Source organism: Melanotaenia boesemani, chromosome 17 (assembly GCF_017639745.1).
Source record: "Melanotaenia boesemani isolate fMelBoe1 chromosome 17, fMelBoe1.pri, whole genome shotgun sequence".
NCBI lineage: Eukaryota > Metazoa > Chordata > Actinopteri > Atheriniformes > Melanotaeniidae > Melanotaenia > Melanotaenia boesemani.
Window position 1 is genome coordinate 21,327,336 of NC_055698.1, and position 22,654 is coordinate 21,349,989.

Sequence of the window (22,654 nt, forward strand, 5' to 3'; positions counted from 1 at the left end):
GTTGTCGGTACATTAATGTTGTATGATTTTTCTCTCCTTCTTTTTCTTCTTAAAATTGTCATTATGTATACAGGTTCCTGCTTATAAGCTTTAGGTAGCTTCCTAAGGAGACCTAATTTATACACGATCCTGGCTAAGCCATATGAAAAGGTGTAGAACATGTGAATGTGAATATGGATGTGTATGAATAAAAATGAAATGAAATGAAATGAAGAGCATCCAACTTCTTTAGCAGTTATCTTTTGAGGCTTTCCCTCCTTGTGGAGGATGTCGATGGTTTTCTGCACAGCCGTCAGCTCAGCAACCTTCGCTATGATTGTGAATTCTAGTGAAATAGACAGAGAGACCTTTTAAATGATCAGGAGTCCTTTGCAGGTGTTTTGGATTAATTAGCTGATTAGAGTGTGGCACCTAGAGGCTACAACATTGAGCCTTTTCACAATATACAAATTTTCTGATATTTTGATTTTTGGGTTTTCATAAGATGTAAACCATGATCACAAAAATTATAACAAATAAGCTTGTGAAATCGATTCTAGGCAGAACATTCACTTCAGCTACTGAATCCAGCCAGAGACAGATGAAGGAAGAGGCATTCACTTACTAATATCCTCTTTTATCTATTTCAATATTGTACCATAAATTATATTTGTTCATTAATGGTTAGCTCAGACAGGATACTTAGTGCACTTTTGTATACAGTAAGCACAGATTAAAGCATCATCAACATCAGCCTTTAACTTTAACTCGCAATATTGCAGAGTAGTTCAAGAAGCTGTTGACTCCCTTCTGATGAAGAATGGCTCTGACACTTTTAAAGCTGCTCCTCAGTCTGGTTGGACCAGTGATGCTGTCAGCATGGAATTCCAAGAGTGTGTGGCCGGACGTGATGGCTTTACCTCTCTGACATCTTGTCGAGTTGCCTTGTGGTACAGATATCAAAGAATATGAGAATCATCATGATGGCCTTGGAAGGCTTTGGAGACTTTGGTCCATCTCCAGTGGAAGCTTGACAGTTCTTTTTCACGATATCCATTATTTTATTTTTTTTGGTTATCCATTTGGGAAACAGGGATTCCAGTGTCATCCCATTAAATCCCAAAAGGCATGCTAACTATTTTGATATAGTTTTGTCTCCCTCTGTCCTCTGACTCATCGATCTTAAGTTGCAGGTTACCAGTTTCACCAATGCAGATGCTAGGATGTTTTTTGACCTGGCAAACCAACCTTTAGAGGTTGTTAGCTTTACAATACATGCATTAATAATAATAATTGGGTTTTTAAGTCTGCAGTACAATATAAAATAAACTGAGAATTTAAGCTCTGGTTCTTCATGCATTTCAGTTTCCTGTTCGGTCTGCCTGCATCTTTTCCAAAACAGGAGTGTAACATTACCTTTGGCGGATCACATGTTTAAATACAGAACATAACACACAATGTCATTGTTTATTTAAGTACCATATTGTAACTATTAACATGAACTTAACTTGGCACTCTAAAGGCCCATAAATGCTCGAAACAGAACACATATACGCAGCCGGACGGACAGTTTTGTCCGTCTTATACATTGGTTATACCCTAGGAACATTTATGAAATATGTTAAAAAGGCATTACATTGGCAGAGAACATTGAAGTCAACATGGTAAAAATACCTTCTTATTATAGAAAAAGTGCGAATGTAAGCCAGTGAAAACTACAACAAATTTACTTTACAAAATAAAAAGGATTTTGCCATTGGAATTGGCATAAATGTACGACCATGATGTTTCTCATTATCTGATCTATAGGAAAGTAATTACTTGTGATCTGGTGCTGTGTATATATATATATATATATATATATTAAAAAAATTTAAAAATTGACTCTCTTGGGAGGGCGGGGTTGCCGTTGGGGGGGTACAGGATGCCTCCCTAAAAAAATGGTAGGGAAAACAATGTACACTATTTGTTTCCTTTTGTAATGCTGTTTATGATAAAAACCAATACTAATATGAAATAATTAATACTACACAGAATTGATATTTGGTTTTGATGAACTAAAAAGACTGCAATGGAGGGGCAAACTGCTTGAGCCACCCCACTCCTCCCACACTGTGCATATATCACAAATATTGGTCTTGACTAAAATACTTTATATTATTTTGGTCTCTACTGGATTCCTGTCTTTAGTACTGCGCATAAATTAGAACATGTAAATTTTTTTCTTTTCTTTTTTGTTTGTCTAAAATATCTGTTGCTCCTCATTTTAAGTATTCATTTAAAGATATTTTCATTTGAACCCATGGCTGGATGTTGATAATGATATCTGTATAGAAATTTAATTCTCATTTATCAGACAGCTAATTTGAGTTATTTCACTGTCATGAAATACGTATAATTTCTTTCTTTTTTCAAGACCTTCCATTTGTTATGGAGTTTTTTTTGCTGTAACATTTACAGCTGAGACAGTCCGCGGGAGGTTAGTTAGAGCCTCAACCTGCCCAACCCTACCGCCTCATTCGGGAATAAGTGAAGCTTAGGAATTCTTTCTGTGGGCAAGGCAGGAATTCAATCAGTCAGACTATGGGGCTAGGAAACTGGGCATCCGACACAGTTATGCTTCAGCACTTTTCAATTTGTGCTTGGCCTGCCTCAGCCCCTAGCCTGTAGCACATCGTTAATGAAAGTCACATTAAGCACCCCTGTCGTCCTTAGTCATCCTGCTCAACCAGTAGGAGATTCCATTGCAGAATGGGAGGCTAATGTTTCTAGCTGTATCCCATGTAGTTTCATTTCAACTTTATTTTTGAATCCTTACTGCCTCCACCAATAGATAATGCTGTCATAATCCAAAGAAACATGAGGAAATAGAAAACACTGGAAGTTATCATCCTTTATAATTTTCATTCAAATTGAATCTTTCCTGGCTGTTCCAGGTAGGTCAGCACTGCAGCAGCCGTGTCCTCACAGAGGAAGTCCTGCAGGTGCAGAGGGACACAATCAACACTATTAACGAGATGGCCAAGAAGTTGCGGAAAATAAAGACTGTCTTGACAAAATTTGGGACAACATTAAAAAAGTATTGTAGGGGAAATGAAAACAAACAAAAAAACAAAAACTGGTGTGTTTCATAAGCGCTGCATAAGTTCTAGATGCTCAAGTCTGAGTTCCACTCTGCTGTCCTTGAACGAATGATGGGTGGACCCAGGCCAACCAGCCACTACATTCACTTGGTGTTTTTATTGCTACTTTAGTGCAGTCAATTGTGCCGTTTACATTAGGGAAACTGGACATTGCTGCAAATTGCATTGTTTTGCTTGCCTGTTCACCCCCAGTGTAGGAAAGTTAATGTAATGTTGTGACAAACCAATGATGCCTCCTAACTGGCTGAAGGTTGGCTGTGATATCCCTGACCTGTCAGGTGGTTCCTTCTGGAAGGTGTCAGTTGCCAGAAAATCCAGTTTGTCCAGCGTCTGCAGAGGGACTGGCATGGTGTGCTTTCTGTGTCTGTTACGTCCGGCCGAAAGCATCACAGAGGTCCAACAGCACAACACACGACAGTCTGAACCGGCTTATCAACTCTTGCTGGTCTCCGAAAATCTGCTGGCTCCAGAGTTTTTGTACTACATTGTCCAGCAGTGCCAGATAAGCCATTTTATATCCAGCCCAGTCAAATTTTCTCCATAGCTACAGGTGGGGTAAATACCGTGACTGCAGCCTAACTGATGAGCATGTTTGTCTGGCAACCATGTCATTTTAATTTTAATTATTAAGAATTTATTTGTCTGGCACATTTTGGCAGCAGACTGTCCATCTTAGCATGAATGTATTTTATAACATGTAAGTTTTGTTCCACAATGACAGAACATATTTCAGGGGTTGTGGTTCTTATTAATAACATACATCTCCATTTCCCTTGTAAATCCTGATTGTTTTTGTGTGTGTGTGTGTGTGTGTGTGTGTGTGTGTGTGTGTGTGTGTGTGTGTGTGTGTGTGTGTGTGTGAGCACATGCAGTACCAGGAGTAACAATATCAAATATACCACTTTATTAATTTTTGCTAATACCTTTATTGTATAACATATGATGTGAAAGGTTAAATAGGAATTTGCACAAATGCCTCACATTTCTCATCATTTCTTTGGTTTTATTCTGTGCCGTTGGTGTCGCAGTTTTCCATTCCTCTAGATTTTGTGTGTATGGCAGGTCAGAGTGGAGGTAGGGACATTCTCCCGCAAAGTTTGGTTTTTATAAAAACGAAAAGTTGAATTGCTGTACGCCGATTTTTGTACATACACCAGCTTTATAAAGGAGGCTCCTGGTCACTTGGATATGGCCTTCATTCTACTCATTTTGTAGTGTTCTGATGAATGGCCTTTCAGTGGACATGTTTGGTAAATGAAATATTTTAAGTGCTTTCACTGTTCAAGTTAACACACACATTCTCACTTTGTTTAGGTCAGTCACCCACATAAGTTCAAATTTCAGAGCAAGAAATTCTCCATATGTGGAGGCAGTTGCTGCTTGTCTGAAAAGACATTTCACAAGCAAAAGTTGAATAAAGAGGAAAAACAATACAAAAATACTTTACTGTAACTTTCCAAAATGCCCAACTATGTGAGAACCTGAGTATCCCAAAAGTAACAAGAAAGGCACAGTGTCCTACGTGTCCACTTGCATATCAAAACGCATGCCACATGTTATCAGTTTTGGTTTTGTGTATTTTGATGCCTCATTGTGTAATTTTTTTCTCACTACGACAGGCGATTGGCAGCAAGAGTCCTGTTTTTGGATCTCACTTCAGGGTCTTCTTGTTCTCATCTTCTCACTTGCATTTGTTTTCTATATCATGTCACCTCTCTTAGTCTGACTCCATTTCCATGCTCAAGCTGTCACAAGAAATAACCCTCACTTATCTGCCTAAGAGACTGGATTCCCTTAAAGTGATCTGAACATGCAGTTTGGTCCAATTTAAATGACAAGGCGATGGGAAATATTTAATTTCTGCAAATGCGCAGACCCATAAAAACCAACTGTACATCCCTGTGTATGTATATATATGTTGAGTGATTAAATGCAGCCTAGCAGCGGCCTACTGGACTGTTTAATAGCTTAAGACGCTATATAAAACAGGGTGTGGAACGTGTGAAAATTGTGATCCTCCATCTGCAGTTGCCTGCATGGCCTCTCTCAGCCCCCAGAGGACACATGCTGCAGTAGAAGGATTTGTGTTGTGCAATGCAGTAAAATGCATCCTACCATTGAAAAACTTTGACCACCAAACATAAACTAAAACCTCAAATGATAGTTTCATTAGATCCTCTGAGCTGAAGGAAGACTTGCGGTGTGGATTCGAAACAGCTATAGCTGTTTATTTTTTTTTCAGACAATGCTACAAAGATTAATTACCCTGGCTAGCATAAATCATGAAGTTTCTTGAGCTGACTCAGTGTTCCTGACCGTACACTCCCTGCTGTTTTCTGATTTATTGTTAGTTTGGACGTTTGCTGAATGTTGGTGAACACTTCAGGGTGCGCCAAATCATTTGGCCTATGAAAAATGACCACAGAACCAGAAAGTGATTTTCATTAAGTGACACTTCATTCTTTTTCACATCATTCTTTGACATGGGGTCGACCTAAAATAATCATTCAACTGACTGAAGTACAATGGACTAAGCCAAAATTAGCATATGCACAAAAAAAGCTATTTTTCCAAATGTTTGGCCAGTTTCAGCAGAAATTTGTATCTTTTACAAATGAACTGACAGTAAACCTTTGTCATATAACAGTATACAACATATTTATGTATTAAACAATAAAAAGTGAAGTGATTGCAAATACATCTCAATAAAGCTTCCCCAGGACACAACTGGTGGTCTGTTGAAATTGTGCAATATCTCTGGCCAATGATGTGTATTTTTTTATTTTTTTCATCTTAACTGCAATCTATTCTCTCATCCATGATGATTTGTGTTTGAAGCTATTGCAATGTGTTCGTCTTTTTTTTTTTTTCTGTTTTATCGGAGCACATTTGCATGTGAGTGTGGCACGAGGCAGGCTAACTCTCACTCCAGAGGATTATTACCAAGCAGAAAATATTCATTTTACACTCCATATCTGCAGGGCAGGCACATGAGTGCTTGCACTTAATTAACTAAATTAATTACTAAATGCTCACAAGTTCAAGTGCTAAACCTACTTTTACATATTAGTGCTTTTTGGGTTTTTAACCACATCTTTTTTTATAACTCTTTAGCTTGGTAGTGCCTGTGTTAAAAGGAGGCTAAGAACCTTGTTGGTATAAGAGACTGTTACAGCCTGAAGATCTAAGTTTTCTACAAGCCTTTTTGTTTAAGTTGGAACATGTTTAAGCACATTAATAGATAGCTATTACTTTCTTTGCTTTTAAGATTACCAGCAAAAAATGTAAGATTCATTTACTCTTGACTTGTCACATACTAACATCTTCCTCTTTATCAGATGCAAGGAGCTCTTGACCAAGCTTCAGTATGTGACAAGTTTGAAATGGGAATGTGTTGATAAGTAAAGCATAAAAAATAACAATATGAGAATTCAAGAGAAAACTATACACTGCCTGGCTCAAAAAAAAAAAAAAGTCTTCACCAAAAATGGGTCACATACTATAATATTTCGTTGGACCACCTTTAGCTTTGATTACGGCACACATTCGCTGTGGCATTATTTTGATAAGCCTCCCTTTGCATTGTGCACATGGAAATTCTCTTACTTTCACTATTGAACATAGCCTCACATTTTTTCCTCGAAGATGATGGTTCCTCAATTTCCATCCAGTTTTTAATAATGCGTTTGACAGTTTAACCCCATATTAATATTTGCTGCAATCTTCTTAGATGTTTTCTCTGCTTCATGCATGCCAATGATTTGACCCTTCTTAAACACACTAACATCTTTTCCACGGCCACGGGATGTGTCTTGACATGGTTGTTAAAATACTAATCATTGCATCAGTTGGGGTTAAATAACTTATTGCCAGCTAAAAGATAACCCCCATGCAGTAATTATCCAATAGGGGGAACAAACCTATTTGCCTAAATAAATCTAGGTGGTGACTTTTTTTTTGGCCAGGCTGTGTGTGTGTATATATATACACACACACATATATATATATCTATATATATATATAGATATATATATATTCACACAAATATGCTCACACATATTAGTGCTGGGCAATGATTAAAATCTTTAATCGCAATTAATCGCATTGTTAAGTGCAAGATGTCTCTTTCCTTTAAAAAAAGGCCTACGGCTATATAAAGAAAATGCAGTAAATTTTGGTTTACAAACACTACATCAAGGGTGTTCAACCTGTGACTCTGGAGCTGCTAGTGACCCTCTGGACCTGCCACAATGCCTCTAAATACGTGGCTATCAGTTTCCACAAATATCTACATCCCTTAGAAGAAAGTCTATCTATCCTCTTTTTATAAAGGTTTTATGTTTTTCTTTATTTTAAAATCTAAAAATGGAAATACAAATGCGTTTCTTCAAAAATAACAAATACCCTATGGTGGCTGTACATTAAATATATATATATATACATACATATATATATATATATATATATATATATATATATATATATATGTATATATGTATATATTAAATTGCCTTTTTGAATTGAATTTAAATGAGTTTTATTTAGCTGGCTGAGGGAAAAATGGCTTTTTGGATTGGAAAGGCTGCACTAACAGGTTTAGCAGTAGTTTTCTGTTTAAACAGCAACAGTTAAAATATTTCTTCAAATATATTTATAAAATCAAATATTTATGAGAAAGAAGGATGAAATGTTCAGGATTTACTAACTAAAAGGTAAAAGGTCACCAGGATGAACTTAAAGCTGTGAAGCTGCTTCCTTCTAAACAGAAGGAACAATATGTGATGAATATCAGCATCAGATGAACAGAAAGCAGGATTAGAATCTCACAGCTTCTAGATGGTGAGGAGAGAGAAATATTCACAATATGCACAATAACTTCCATCCATGTACCTTTAGTACTTAATTTTTCAGATTTTTGCCCTATAAATTCTGTAACCTTTCATTCTTAGCTTGACTGTTTAGCTTCACCTCTGCACCTGCACCCTGCTACCGAGAGCTAAGGGATTAACATCTCATTTCGGGGTGCAGCGTCACGTTTGTAAATGTAACTATAAACGTGTGGTATCCACAGAAAGTCCAGAATCTCAGCTACCAGCTCAGTAAAACCATTTCTTTTACCACCAAACACAATTAAGACAACAAACAATTCAAAGACCAGGTTCACAAAGTCCGAAAAATATGTAAACACAGATGATGTTTCCCCATGAACACGAGCAAACAGCTCCTCTACTGGAAACTCACATCTCACAGATTCTACAGCTGGAAGTTTCATCTCGCTATGACCAAGATTTACCCAAGAACACCTTTGGGATGAGTTAGAGCAGAAGCTGAGAGCCAGGTCTTCTCATCCAACATCAATGTCTGACCTCACAAATGTGCTTCTGGAGGAATGGTCAAAAATTCCTATAAACACACTCCTAAACCTTGTGGAAAGCCATCCCAGAAGAGTTAAAGCTGTTATAGCTGCAAAAGGTTGGTTAAGAATGGGATGTCTGTTAAGTTCATACGAGAGTCAAGGCAGGGTGAGCCAATACTTTTGGCAATATAATGTGTGTGTGTATATATATATATATATATATGCCCACATTTTCTGACAGGTGTTAGTGCACCAATATCACAGTGTAGTCTTTTTAAAACAGTGACAGCAAAGCTGTCTAGCTCTCTCATGGGGCCAAGAGCCACAGTTCAGACATGTCCCTGTGTCAGCGGTCTAGAGAAAAGCTGGAATGTGGTCATGACACTACATGCGTCCCTTGTTATGCGCCACTGGGGTGTAGAGTGGCAGGATCACTCTGTTTTCCCCGTAGTCCCCTTCGCCCTGCTGCTCATACACTGAATAAGTGAGATAGAGAGATAGCAGAGCCAGAGATGTAGAATGAGATATGACACATTCTACATAATCCTGCATTCTGAAAGTGTTCATTGCCATGTTCCTTTTATGCACAATTTTCCCAAGTTTTACATAAATAAAACTAAAAGCGGTGAAGCCACTTAGTTGAAGTGGTTTGCTCTTCATATTGAGGAAACTAAAATTTAACACAATACTGATTTATTGCCAGGTTTGCAGCAATTTTTAAGATGCTGCAAAGCATTGTGTTCATGTGCAAAAAGCTGGCCTATTCATATCCTTCTCAAATATTTCAGGGCAACATATTTCAGATGTTTTCTCTGCCTACATTTGAGGTCGTTCACCTGATTCTCACCCAAGGCTGCAAATGCAGAACAGGTAAGGGGTTAATGATCTTTTATTATGTGCCCCCTTGCTAAAGACTTGCCAAAAAAAGGGCGATAAAAAAAGCTTAATCCAACTCTTAGCAGAAGAAAAGTTTGGCCTTATTCCTTATTCAGCTGATAATTTTCTGTTTTTCTTTAGTGGAAATCATAACCAAGCCCAAGGTTTAATAATGATCTGTGTTCATAACAGGCCTCTCACAGCAGTACATCCTCAGCATTTCAGCAAGTCATATTGCAGAAGGTGCCTCATATGGGAAACTGTGTGCTCATCTCAGAACTATACAGTTTTCATCTGAGCAGAGAAGGAGGACTTTATTGAATTTAAAGAAAAATGATAACATCGTGTGGAGACAGTGTGCAGAGAAAATAGACTTTTATCAAAAAGTGTTGTTATTGGAGGACTGCAGTGTTCCCTGACTTGGTTGCAACTTTGTTGGCTTTCTTGTGCTATTGCCTTAATTCTTTATTTCCAGACACCACAGGGACCTGACAAAGTCAACAAATAAAAAACTAAAAACAACAACAACGAAAAAACTGTTTTCAAACATGCAGCAAAACAAGAGTAACTGAAGGGGAAAGCTTATTGACCCTGAGCCTTTGTACATGTCTGCATAAAATTTTGTGCTTTTGTCTGTGTGCAGGGTTGGTGTTGTGTGCTCAGCAGCCTGTTCAAAAGGGTGTATGACAGATGCCTTTAACCTTATATTCTCAGAAATGCTACCCTCAAGAGCAGTTTTGCAGCTTTTTATATATGATCCACAAAAGTAAACTATTTTTTCTTTGTACATGTACTTCACATGCACAGTGCAATTCATGATGCCTGACAGATGTGTACCTGTAAAGGTGGCATCAGGTTTCTTTGAAGTGGAAGGTGGAACGAGCCTAGAAATAGCAACAACAGCAGTAGGCAGCTGGAGCCCACGTCATCCTGAAAGATGCTGCAGCAATTGAGGCCCCAATGAAAGAAACATAAAACCAAGGACACTGCACACGATAGAAAAGGAGAAAAGAAAATACAAACAGGGTTCACTTCACTGTCCTTCTCACAGGACATTTCTAAAGAAGTTTGCTTGTTTTTTTGTTTTTTTGTTTTTTGGTGGGGCGATTAGCCAGCTAAGCACTCAGACACAAACAGAGGGGGTCTGACCTAACACCTCATAGACAGAGGAGTGTCTGCACTGGAAGAGTGTGCATAATCTCAAAGACATGCTCGTCTCATCTCTCTTCCATTTTCTTAGTTTGAGTCACTGGGACACTGCCAGTGAGACACATCCGCTATCTGCGATGTGTGCATTCCTTTTGTCACATGCAGGAACACCAGAACCACAATTGCAGCAGAGTTGGACGTTAAAATGTAAAAATCTAAAGTGCCTAAGATACTGGACTTTTGGCTGATGAGTCATTTACTTTTACTGAAATGATTAAAAATAGCAAAACATGTTTTATAGCTTCTAGCCACTTGTAGCTTTAGGTAGCTCACATGTGGCTCACATAACTTTAGAATAGTAAGACTACGCTATGTAACAAAGGCAAGCTTGTGTATTGCATGCACATTTCTATAGTAAACAAAGACTAACTGCTAAAAGTTGTAAAAAAATATCTGAAAATTGTTAGATATTTTGGTTTTCAGTCTGATTTGTGCTTACTTAGTGGTCATGTGTACCTATATTTCTGCACTGTGTGGGTGTTCTTTAAATGGCACAGAGCTTCACACAGCACTCTGGGATTAGTCTGCTGGACTCAGAGGCCTCAGGCAATCAGAAGCATCCATCATTCCCACAGTTCATAGAGTGATGGAAACAGAGAGGTAGGTGGACAGTCATACACAGACAGAAAGACAGAGGGACAAAAGGAGACAGTGATAGAGCGAGGCAAACAAGACAGAGTGACGGAGGCAAAGAGGTGGGTTTATAAAAAGCACACCTAAGAAGAGGACTGAAATGTCAGGAGGAAAGTATTTGTCTGGAGGTGTGATTCACTCAGCTGCCCCCCTGGGCTAACAGCAGCAGACATTAACAGACAGGTTCTATTATGCTGTTAACAACTTGAACAACTGTGTTTTATTTGATTAAAGGACAGAAATGTAAACACTGACAGACAATTCTGTTTCCCTGTATTTACCCTTATACTGATCAAGCTACAGCTGTAAATTTTTTGTAATTGTTTATCTCAATAGGCAACTACCTCCTGCGACCCAACCCCAGATAAGCATCAATAATATGGATCAATGTTTATCTCAATTATTTATTCCCTTATTGTTAATGCACCAGTAAAAATTGCATAGCATCTAACAAATCAAATGTATGATATTGATAATCTTGGGTTTAGAATCCTTACATTAATGTGAAGGCTGCAAACTAAAGTAAATTAAAGTTAATGCACTTAAAAGCACCTAATGATCATGACCCATCCTCTAAACCAGGCCTGGTGCAGGAAGACCCCCACTACACAACCTGCAGGACCATAGGGGGACCCACCACCATACACAAAATACACCTGTATAGGTCTTGTGTCCATGACCTATCAGGTCAGAGCTGCCTTAGTGGCACAAGATGAAACAGCACATTATTAGGAAGATGTTTTTTATTATTTTGTCTGACAGCTATATGTATGCAGCTGGCTTGAATCCTTATACAGTTTCCTTTGCCAAAAGTTGTACATGGGAAATCTGCAGAATTACACAGATTTAAACTTAATTAAGTTTCTTTCTGAATTCTAGACAATCTCCCTTAACCTAATGTACAAGTAAGTTGTCTGTTTCAAAAGATCCTAATTAATCAGTCTTAAAACAAAACTGCAACATTTCCCAACAAATTCTATATCGTTAAACACAGTATTTATCATTGATGCCTGTCACTAATGGCTCTGTAAGACCCAGAAATTATTTAAACCTGACTTGGTTTGGTTTCCTTAGTGAGGCTTTGTGACTGTAACCTATAAAAACCAATGAGTACATACAGTTAAATTGCTACTCTGCTGTAGTTTACAATTGTACAAAAACCGATTAAAGAAAAACAAACAATAACTTAACAGGCTGTCAGCTGCGTCAGTTAATAGTCAACACTGTCTAAATCCATCATTGGACCAGCTCTGCAGGATTAGGCCTTCAAGTCTCCCTGTAGTACTCCTGTATAAATGTTTGTCTTTCTTCTGTAGTGAAGGGATGAATGCTATTTCTTTTTGTTAGCGCAGGCATAGTGGGAACCCATGGGAAGTAGTTTGGAAAGGAACACTACATATTTTAGGGCTCTATTTTCCTGTTGTAAGTATTATATATATATATATATATTATTTTTTTTTTATCAAAATCAAGACACTTTAATACAGGCTAACAATAATGTCTGTTAGCTTGATCACCCCCTGTGTCTTTCCATTTACTTCCCATAGGATGTCAAGATGCAAATTTAGGGCTCTACATCCTCCTCACAGCAGCAGTCTGCTCAAAGTTAATCAGAGCATAAACATGTGCCAGGCCAAGGAAAATATTTGCAGAGATGGAAAACAGACAAAATAATGGGAGGTTTACTTAAAGCTTTGTGTTTTGTAGGGCCATGTTATTGTTTATCAAAGATTCTCAGAGGTCAAAGACACATTTGGTAAATAAATATCTTTGCTTCTGTCCCCTTTTTTGGGGTTTCTTTGTGTGCCCCCATCATCTGCACTATCACTTTACATTCTCCTCTTTCAGCACCTCAATAGTGTGTGTTTGGTATGAAAACAAGTTTCTTGAAGTAAACACTCTGCTTTGAGCTGGGAGATATATAAACAGTGTATTGTTCCATCTAATATTTTAAAATAATAGTGGAAGAACATGAGTGCTTTTTAAATTCTAGACCTGAGTCTTTATGCTGTATAAGGAATTATAACAATTTTTTAAAGGAACTCCTCTCATTTGGGTTTTCACACTATGTGGTCGATGTATACATCTTAACTATATAAATCACAATTTGACTAAATTGTGAACCCCAAGGGCAGTTTTTTTCTAACAGTGTCACCCTTTAACCCAGTTGCCATGGTTACCACCTACTCTTTTTTTCCTCAGAGTCTGTCATCTTATAACACAGAAGTGTCTTATAGTTCCAGTAAAAGAGCTATTGATAAAGGCAGGGCGTTTTGAGAGAAAGAAGTGGAGACAGAATGACAGATATTTGACCCTCTTTGCTCCCCCGTTTCACCCCCCAGAACACCATGTAACCAGCCCAGCAACCCACATGCCAAAATCCACACATGCTCTGCCACTGCATTGCCTCGGGTCCTGCTTGGTTTCGGTTCTCAAATACTGGAGAAACAAAAGCTAGGTGCTTGGTGACCCACAGAGCCGGCTGTGTTTTGCTGGGAGTGACAGTGAAAGCCTACATGTTTGGCAGCGGGAAGCTGACTTGTAAGAAAGGATGAGGACCAGCTAAGGGGATCAACTGATACAGAAGAGGCCATTTCACGCAACACAGATTCCAGGAAGTTAGTCATCAGACATGCAAAAGGAGAGCTGTATCTCTTTCATAGGCAGCCAAACGGAGCAAGCAGATGTGAAAACAATATCCCCCAACATCTGTGGTGACTTTCATTGTCCCAGAGCCTCTCATACCAAAAACTTACATTTTACTATTCATTCCAAAAATGATTAGGTACTTGTAGATGTTTGTTGTCAAATACAAGGGACCTCAATTTCATGCTAGGGGTCATTTGTTATTCTGCCTTAGCTTAGTGTAAAATGGAAATATGGACACTACACAAGGAAGATGAGCCTTTTTTGGCAGAACTCCAGTCAAAACATGCACAAAGCCAAGATAAAGCACAGTTAGGCCAACAGGAAACCAGGATATTTTGATTTGGATCTGTGTTGTGGGAAATCATCATTACTGCCATGCCATATAGCCGTGGGGCACAATGCCTCCTGGATGATCGGATAATCACGGTACTGTGTTATTTAGTGCTCAGAAGAAGGAGAAAAAGCAATGACACAAGATGATTTGTTGTTATGTAGTGTTACACACTGGGATGAAGCTTACATAGCAAGATAAAATTAGATAAGTTGTCAGGAAATAAAAACAAATGTATAACTAAAGTCAAAAGTCAGCCTGAGGGTGTCTTATCCTGTAAGAAAGTCAATATCTCAAGTATGTATGTGCAACTTTTTGCACTATCATACCATCTGATGTCTTGGCAATAGACCACAGTTGCCTTCTGTAACACCATTCGGGAGTTGTTTTTGCTCCATTGTGATATAGATTTTATGGTGCAAATATTTCCTGAGAAGCAAAGAAATGTTCAGTCTGGCCATATTATTCCTTAGAGGGGAAGTTTCATCACAGTTATGAGGTCTCACAGTGTTCAAATAGAATTGGCTCTAGAGAAATGACTGAATGAGGGAGCGGTGTCTTTCTTATATGTAGTTCGAGAATCATAAAATTGGCTTCCTCCATGGACTTGTAACTGCCATTATCACCAAAACCTGGTTAGATTTATTTAATTATAATCTTGATCTGCAGCTCCTCTTCATTTTGTTTTTAATTCAATGATAAATCTGCATTAATTGGATAAAAGCTTCCCACCTCTGGGTAACTGAAGTGCAGAGAGATTTACCCATGGCAAGATCCGTTATAGCACAGTACATAAAGGCAAGAAGGATACAAAGGAGTTCTGCAATTTACAAAGGTCTATCCCTTGACACCCTTAACCATGCATGTGTCACCAGAAGAAGAGATGAGTGGGGAGGAAATCACTTAACTAGAGACAAATGGACTCAGGAGAGTTGTCATGCTCTGGTTCTTTTTAGCGTATAAATGGAGTCACAACGTTCACTTACTTTTTCATTGCTCTGCGTGAAGCATTGTTCCACCTTGACTTACATTTTCAGTAATAAATGGTGCTGATAATGTTCTGGCTTGTGGAAGTGGTTGCATTTTTCTTGTCCCTTAAGCCAAATAGATTTTTTTTTATTCATACCCTTAGATAAGGATTCAAATAATTGCTTTTACATTTGCGGCGAAGAATATTGCCTACAGAAGTTACAAAACTACTATTTAAAAACAGCCTGATCAAAAGAAATAATAATGCAAGTAATCATAAGTAAGCATGTTTTTTTTATTATTATTATTATTATTATTATTTTAATAGCCATCAGGGTTTCTATTTGAAAATGTAAAATCATTTGTAGAGACTGTTCTCCTTAAAAGCAACCACATGGGTGTTTGTTCATGTAGGCGATAACAGCCTAATAAAACTTTTGGAGAATATGTGTGAAAGCACCTGCAGGTGAAGTGTCATAATTCCATTCATCAAAGTGAGAGTGGGTTTGTAAAAAGATTGTATTTTGGTCCTGATCTTCATTTTTTCTAACTGTAACTATGTAACCGAAGGTGTGGACTCGGACACAATTTCAGCCACCTTTCCTTGGTCCTTATGGGCTGGAATATACTTGCTGTTAGTAATGCGTCCATGTATATATGATGTCTGCCAGGCTTTTGTAGCGTTCATGTTGCACGTAGGTCACTCTCGTTGATGCAGGTAGCATGTTGCATGTGCAATTTGCAATACTGATTTAAAAGCTAGAGGCGCTTATGCCAACAAGAGCGTAAACACAATGTTAGCATAATGGCGGATAGTTTTGAAGACCGCCCCTCAGACCTTGTCTGCAACTACCGGTATCTTGATGATTTTTTCTTCCCTGTTGCACAGTGACAAACACTTGTGCCTGAACAATTGGCAACAGATTGGAAGCGTACTGGGGGTTTATGCAGACACTTGCCAAGAAATGCCCTGGAAATACAATGTGACTGGCAGACTGGCCTTTTCACTATTTTAGAGTGTGTACTGCCCCTAGCAGTGTCCTCCACTATCGAGTGTTTTGGCTGCATTGGTCTGCTATCATGCTGCAGCAAGTATGTAAACAGGCGGTGCACAACGTTGATGTGAATTTGCGTACACAGCAAGTATATCCAAGCCCAAAGAGGACTTATGGCTGTTTGAAGTACACACTTGATGATGTTTACTCCAGTGTGAAAGCTCCCAAATGAGTCATGTCGCACACCTGCTATCTATAAAACATAAACAGTTCAAAACATAGATAAATATCCTAAACTTACCAGCCTATGCTCTCCTAATGCATAATAAATTTCACAGCTGGAGAAACTTGGACAGATTAGTGTGAAATCATTTTGGCAAATTAATCCTTCGACAAATTTAGTGTTTTACCTTACTGTACATTCTCACCTACATTTACACGGTGTTTCAGGTCCCTCTGAGATCATGAGACCTTCTTTACCTTGTTCTTTTAAAAGAGATTTACCTTTTGTTTGTCATAGTCTGTCTTGGGTTTAGATGCACATGGATCCCATGCAGAATGCATGTTGTGAAAATTGTAATCCCATCAAAATGATGAAAACGGTGAAATTAATGCTCTCTCCAACACATTCCCATTGGTTACCAAGGTTACAGGCGGTAAAGGAATCAAGGCAGTGAGATCCAGATAAATTAATCTGGGGGGAATATGCCTCAATCCACAGGATATAACACATATGAATACACATAATGAAACTCTCCCTACTGTTTCCCATACTGTTAAGGTTGTATTTTAAGGGTATGAATAACCTATTTGATCCTTTTGACTGGAAGACTTAAATCTGTTAAAAATCATGAGATTTCCTTTCATGGTAAACATCTTTCATGTTTATTTAAGTGTTATGTGCACACAGTGGCAACTTGCTGAAAGTCATTCTGTTAGAGCGTGCACGATATGTATTCATTTCAAAGTACACATGAGTTATTTTAAATGGAGGAAATAAACCAACATTGGCCATAGATTGTTATTTTAGCTGTGTTCACTCTTGACAGTGTTGCAAAATGGTTTATTTACAACCTTTAGACTATCCTCACTGCAGTTAGCTCTCATTATCAGTCTAGAGGTTGATGAGTGTCAGGATGACAAATAGGTTGAAAAAGGACACACTTACAAAAGTACATGCATAAACACAAACCAGAATATACACACACATCTGTTTGCCAAGTATGTAAAACATCTCCCCTTTAGCAAGAAAAGCAAATGCAACCAGATCCTTATATAAAATAAAGAAATATGGGCAGACTTTAGTTTCCTGACGAGCTGCTGAAAGACTGTGACATGAATCTCAGCCTTGGGACCAATCATGCATTCTGGAAAAGGAACGTTGAGACCTGCGGATCTCAGTCTCATGTTAAAACACAGTCCTTCCCTGTGATATAAAAGGTGAATATCACCCATGAAACCTAAAAACATTTTCATCAATGACTCTCATTCCATATGACTTGGGCGTGTGAAACATATTTAAAGTTTAGTGCTCCCTTGGGATAGAGCCTTCAACGAAACACCTCTGCATATATGTATTAGCTTGAAATGCCTCTTCTTTGGCTCAATGATCCTCATTTATAAGTCCACTGGAGGTTGTTGCATGACTTGGGGCAGCACTTAAACTCTATGAACTGGTGAATACTCGCGTTAAAGTAGCGTCTGTGGCCATGCAGCTTAATGTACCATAGTTGAGGCTTTCCTTCCCCTCTGGCTTTTACAGTGGCAGTATAATGGTGTGCAAATGCCTCTATAGCTCTCAATAACTTGCATCAGTGAGATACAGCTTTAAATGATGATATGTTGTTCCTTCCCACACAGTTTTCAAATTCTGACCCTGTGATTGAGGCTTTTCTCTAAGCCCTGAGAGGAAAGAACATCTCGGTGTGTTTGTGTAAAGGGCGAAAAATGTAAACTCAGTTGTTTTTTGTCTTTAAGCTAAACAATTTTTTGATATGGTGATTCAAAATCGGTCTCACACTGTCATACCATCTGACCATTATAACCTCCCTTCACAACTAAATAATTTCTTAAACCAGTGGGCCTATTTTTTCACTGTAGAGTCAGTGCTGTACTGTATAAATATGTTTATCCTACTTTAGGGGAAACAGACTCCTCCTTTTTTTTATATCAACATGAAACCTAAACCTGTCATAATATATTGTATGTATTAGACTGAACCTGAGCTTATGGCTTCCCCCTCTGGTTTTTAAGTGATGAGGAATATGGGCCTGGCAAGCTTTCTAAGCACAGCTGTGAGTCTATATTGCTGCAGTCACCCTCCTCTGCAAAACCCTGTGTGGGATGGCCTCTGACCTCAGTGAAAACCCAACAGAGGCTAAGAGGGACTGTTAATACTCACTAGTGATGTACAGCTGCACTTTATTCAAAGTGGTTTGTTTTCACTCTGCGCACAATTCGCACATGCAATTTAAATCATGACAAATTGTTGCAAGATTGCACTTTATGTTATATGATTTCACTGATGGATGGAAACCTAATGATCTAATGAAACACATTTAAAGTAAATCATATTATTAATTAAATACTTTTATTAAATATAGTTGTTATGTTACAGTGCAATTGATTTTTTCATCCCTAAATTGTCCTGTTTGTTTTGTCTGTCAAAGAACAGTTAAAATGTTTACATCATGTTTTTATTGACTCAATCTCATGGCTGAAAGCATAACTGCTACATTGGTCGGCAGTGCTCAACATAAGGTTTGACTAATGGTTCAAAATTTATATCATAACTATTAGCTTGTATGTATCATAACTAGCTTGCATAATGATGTAAATGTTCACTGTCCACCCTTCAAATGGCACGTGTTGCTGCATCATGATGAAGTTCTTTTTCAATTTTATAGGACATGATAATGAACACATATTTCTATTTTGTTGTTTATAAGGAGGAGGGAGGATGCTGGACAGTATTACTCTATCATCCACACAAGCTGGACAAGTTTCCAACATGAATGAAAAAGTTTTCTTTTTTTTTTTTTTTTCATTCTAACTCCTAAATTATTAGAGTATATTATTCGGCTATAAATAAGTTAGCTTTTGATGTGACTATACATATGGTTTGGTTAAAAATACAGTATATTTCAACTTGAGACTGACACTTTTTAATATTCATGGTTTACTAATAATGGCACTATGCTGTTTTGAGACCCCATTGACAACCAACAGTCCAAATACAACAGAAAAACACGCATATTTGCAAGCTTGATTATTGCTTGCATTATCTACTGGTTATATGTCAATAACACTAGTTTTTTATTTAAGATTTGTGTTTGTTTGTTTGTGTTGCTGTAGATTTTTATAAATTTGCAGCAAGCAAGTGTTGTAGAAATACTATTTTCCTCTCCATTTTCCAAAAATAGAGAGGAATTCACTTGGCTGCTATGTACAGTTTGAGCCTCTAGACGTCACTGTATCCTTCACGAATCAGTTTCACATACCAGTTTTATGGGTTTTTTTTAGTCTTTGTTTTTAGCAAATGCAACAAGCAAGGAAAACATTACTTTTTAGTAATTCATTTAGAGAGAACTACACATTTTTTTCTTACATAGTTTATTTAACTGATTCCAGAAAAGAATCAACCCCACAAAAATATCATAAATACTTAAACCCATGTGGTTTCTTTGAAAGGAAATTGCAAATAGAGGCCTTGTAGATACTCTTTTAATTGACTTTGTGCAATAACACTTCCTGCTAAGACTTGTAACGCCCATTAAGAGTAAAAAATAAAATGAAATCAAATTGACCTTGCTTTCCAGAGTTTGCAAACACAACAGTTTGTACCCAAGCCTTTTTAAAATCGGCATGTGTGCCCTGCGTATAGTTTTTCTGTGCTCCAGTGGCCATGACAGCCAAGGTAACCCATCTTAGAGCAATATAAGCCAGGCTGTCAGCAGCTTCAGCCCCGTGTTTCCTGGACCCTGTTGATACCCAATACATAATGGCACACTGGGAAGCCTGTTGCCAGCCTGTAATCCAAGCATCTTATCAAACCAATCAGCGCTTTTCCAGCAAGAACACATCTCAACCGTGACAGAAGGGGGTTTCAGAACATCTGGTGTTGTGAGAGAAAAAGGGAGGGAGAAATGGGAGTTAGCTTGAAAAGAAAAAGTGTGAGAACAATCTTTTTGGTCTGGCATGGAGCTTTCAAATCAACACAACATCCTGCTTTCTCTTTTGATGCAGGTCAGTGAGCGGGCAGTTAGTTGTCAGTGCTTGCCTACTGCAGAGCTGGGCGAGCTTGCAGTTATCATAGTGATGCTTTTGATGGCAATATTCATCACTGCACTCACTCAATGTTACTCTCTTCTTTCTTCTTTCAATTTCCTTCCTTCCAGCCCAGTGCAGCAGTGAGAGGTTACCACAGCAGTAAGACAGCAGCTATGACTCCAAGCCTCAATTCCAACTGGACCACAGGAAGCAGCGGCGGTCAAGGCACCTGGGGCAGCCCCTCCTTCACTCGTGCAAGTCTGCAGCATTATACATGTCACCACCAACAACACCCACATCACCACCCTCCATCCACACACACTAGCTACACCTTCTCCACGGCCCATACAGCTGTGAGTAATGCTTTAAGCTTGTTCATTGAATGCTTCTGTGCTCTTCCTGTTGTCTCTCTCTTTCTGCTGTCCATTAGTGGCTGTTACAGTGAAGCTCTTATCCACACTGAATATTTGCTTTCTCCCTCCCTTCCCTACTCCTCCCACACCTTCCTTCTCTATCCTTTCTCTTTCATCTTTCCTCTCAAGTCCATGTGATTGCTTCTTCCCACTCTGTCTCCCCCTTTAACCTTCCAATTCCCCTTGTCTTCTTTGCAACTTAATTTGTTTTTTTTTTTCATCCATCTCCTGCATCAACAGTGCGATGAGAGTTTAATTAAGGTACTGTAGAGATACCTCAGGATGGCTTCCCTCCTCAGTATCTCTGGAATTAATTGCTGTTCGGTAATCCATCTGATTTGACTTCATTTGTGCTGTCTGGTTTTCAGATGTAACGTTTGGGATGTGACTGGAACTAAGACACCAGTCAGATATGAAGGATTCTATTATAGTCATGTTGCTGTCACAGTCAGAGAACTGGAAACCAATATTTTGCAGGGAGTATATTTTCAGGCTCCTGTCTTTAATTATTATCAAAACTGTGATTCCTCAGAAACATTATTAGGGATTTTAAGAAAACCTGACAGAAATGCCTGTTACCTCATGTTAATCCCATCCTTGTAAATGTGAAGCATGAGGAACGCCTGGAGGTAATTTCATTACATCAGCCACAAAAGATGAATTGATGATTTTCTGGTTATTATTCAGCTCCATGACTCAGAAACTGAAGTGGAAATTGTTAGTATATTTCACATTTGGTCAATATTGAATACGAGACACTAAACTTAAATGCCTACCTTGAAACTGTCACTGCTAATGTGTTCAAGATGTCTCTAAGGCATGCCTGTTTAAGAAGTCATAGCTTGTTTGCAGCAACATTCACACTCACTAAAATATCAAGAAAGCTTTAAAAAGTAATTGCAGATTAATTAATATATCTAAAGTTCTACCATAGAAAATTTGGCTTGAAAGGTGTCATAATCAATATAGCAAGCACATCCGTTGACCCTTGTATTCGACATGGGATATTTCCCACTGATGAGCAAAATAGAAATATTCAAACTGCAGCTTGAACGTTTTGGAACAGACACAAACACGTGGTGGTAACGCTATTTATTTTCTGTATTTATTCCCGTAATAAATGTTTTACAAGGCTTCACTTCAAATCGTTCTTTCTGTTTCTGTTATTTTCCATTTCAGCACTCTCGTCTCACATATGCACCTCTTAAATTCCCATCTGTCTATCTGCCAACATGTTGAGACTTCCCTGAAACACCAGCATGCATGGAGTGAAGAAATCAGACTGGATTTAGATATGATTATCATCACAGTACATTGGCTTCTAGTTGCACAGAGCATTCTTTTTTAGTGATTTCTGTGGTCCCGCAAGACATATTTGTTCATTCTTTCTAGTAAGCTGGAACTAAATTTTCTTCAAGTGACTGAGCTTTTGGGTGTGCATCATCACAGCATTCCAGTCGTTATCACTATTTCCGCTTGCTTCACACTGTTTTTTTACCATCGCTAACATAACCACTGTTAAAAGGCAGAGAAAGACAGAGACAAAGAGGAGCTTTGTTGCCTTTGATCCATGTTGTACATAAACAGGAAGCAGAAAACAGAGGGCATTCCACAAAACAGACATGTATGGTTGCAGCTGTGTTGGCTTTCTGCTTCATATGTTCGAAGTTTTTGGGAATGTTACAACCCTCTCTTTTTTTCCCTAGAGGGACCTAAGTCATTTTCATCTACATACTCAAGCCACAAGTGTCTCAATTCTTTTCAGGCTGTTTTGTTTCTTTTGTTTTTTTTTTTTTCTTTGTGCCACTTTGGTTCCACTTTGTGTTGAATCA

General features: G+C 38.3%; 1 protein-coding gene across 4 annotated transcripts in view; it reads left to right on the forward strand.

Annotated features, from left to right (window-relative positions):
• rbms3 (RNA binding motif, single stranded interacting protein) overlaps positions 1-22,654 on the forward strand; it is a 306,045-nt gene that overhangs the window by 49,949 nt on the left and 233,442 nt on the right. For 3 of the 4 annotated variants that reach the window (XM_042011495.1, XM_042011491.1, XM_042011493.1), the window contains one exon: positions 20,538-20,762. In XM_042011495.1, the coding sequence (XP_041867429.1) occupies positions 20,538-20,762 (225 nt within the window). Of the gene's footprint in view, positions 1-20,364; positions 20,386-20,537; positions 20,763-22,654 lie in introns of those variants that run through there. The other variant, XM_042011492.1, reaches the window with a different exon arrangement.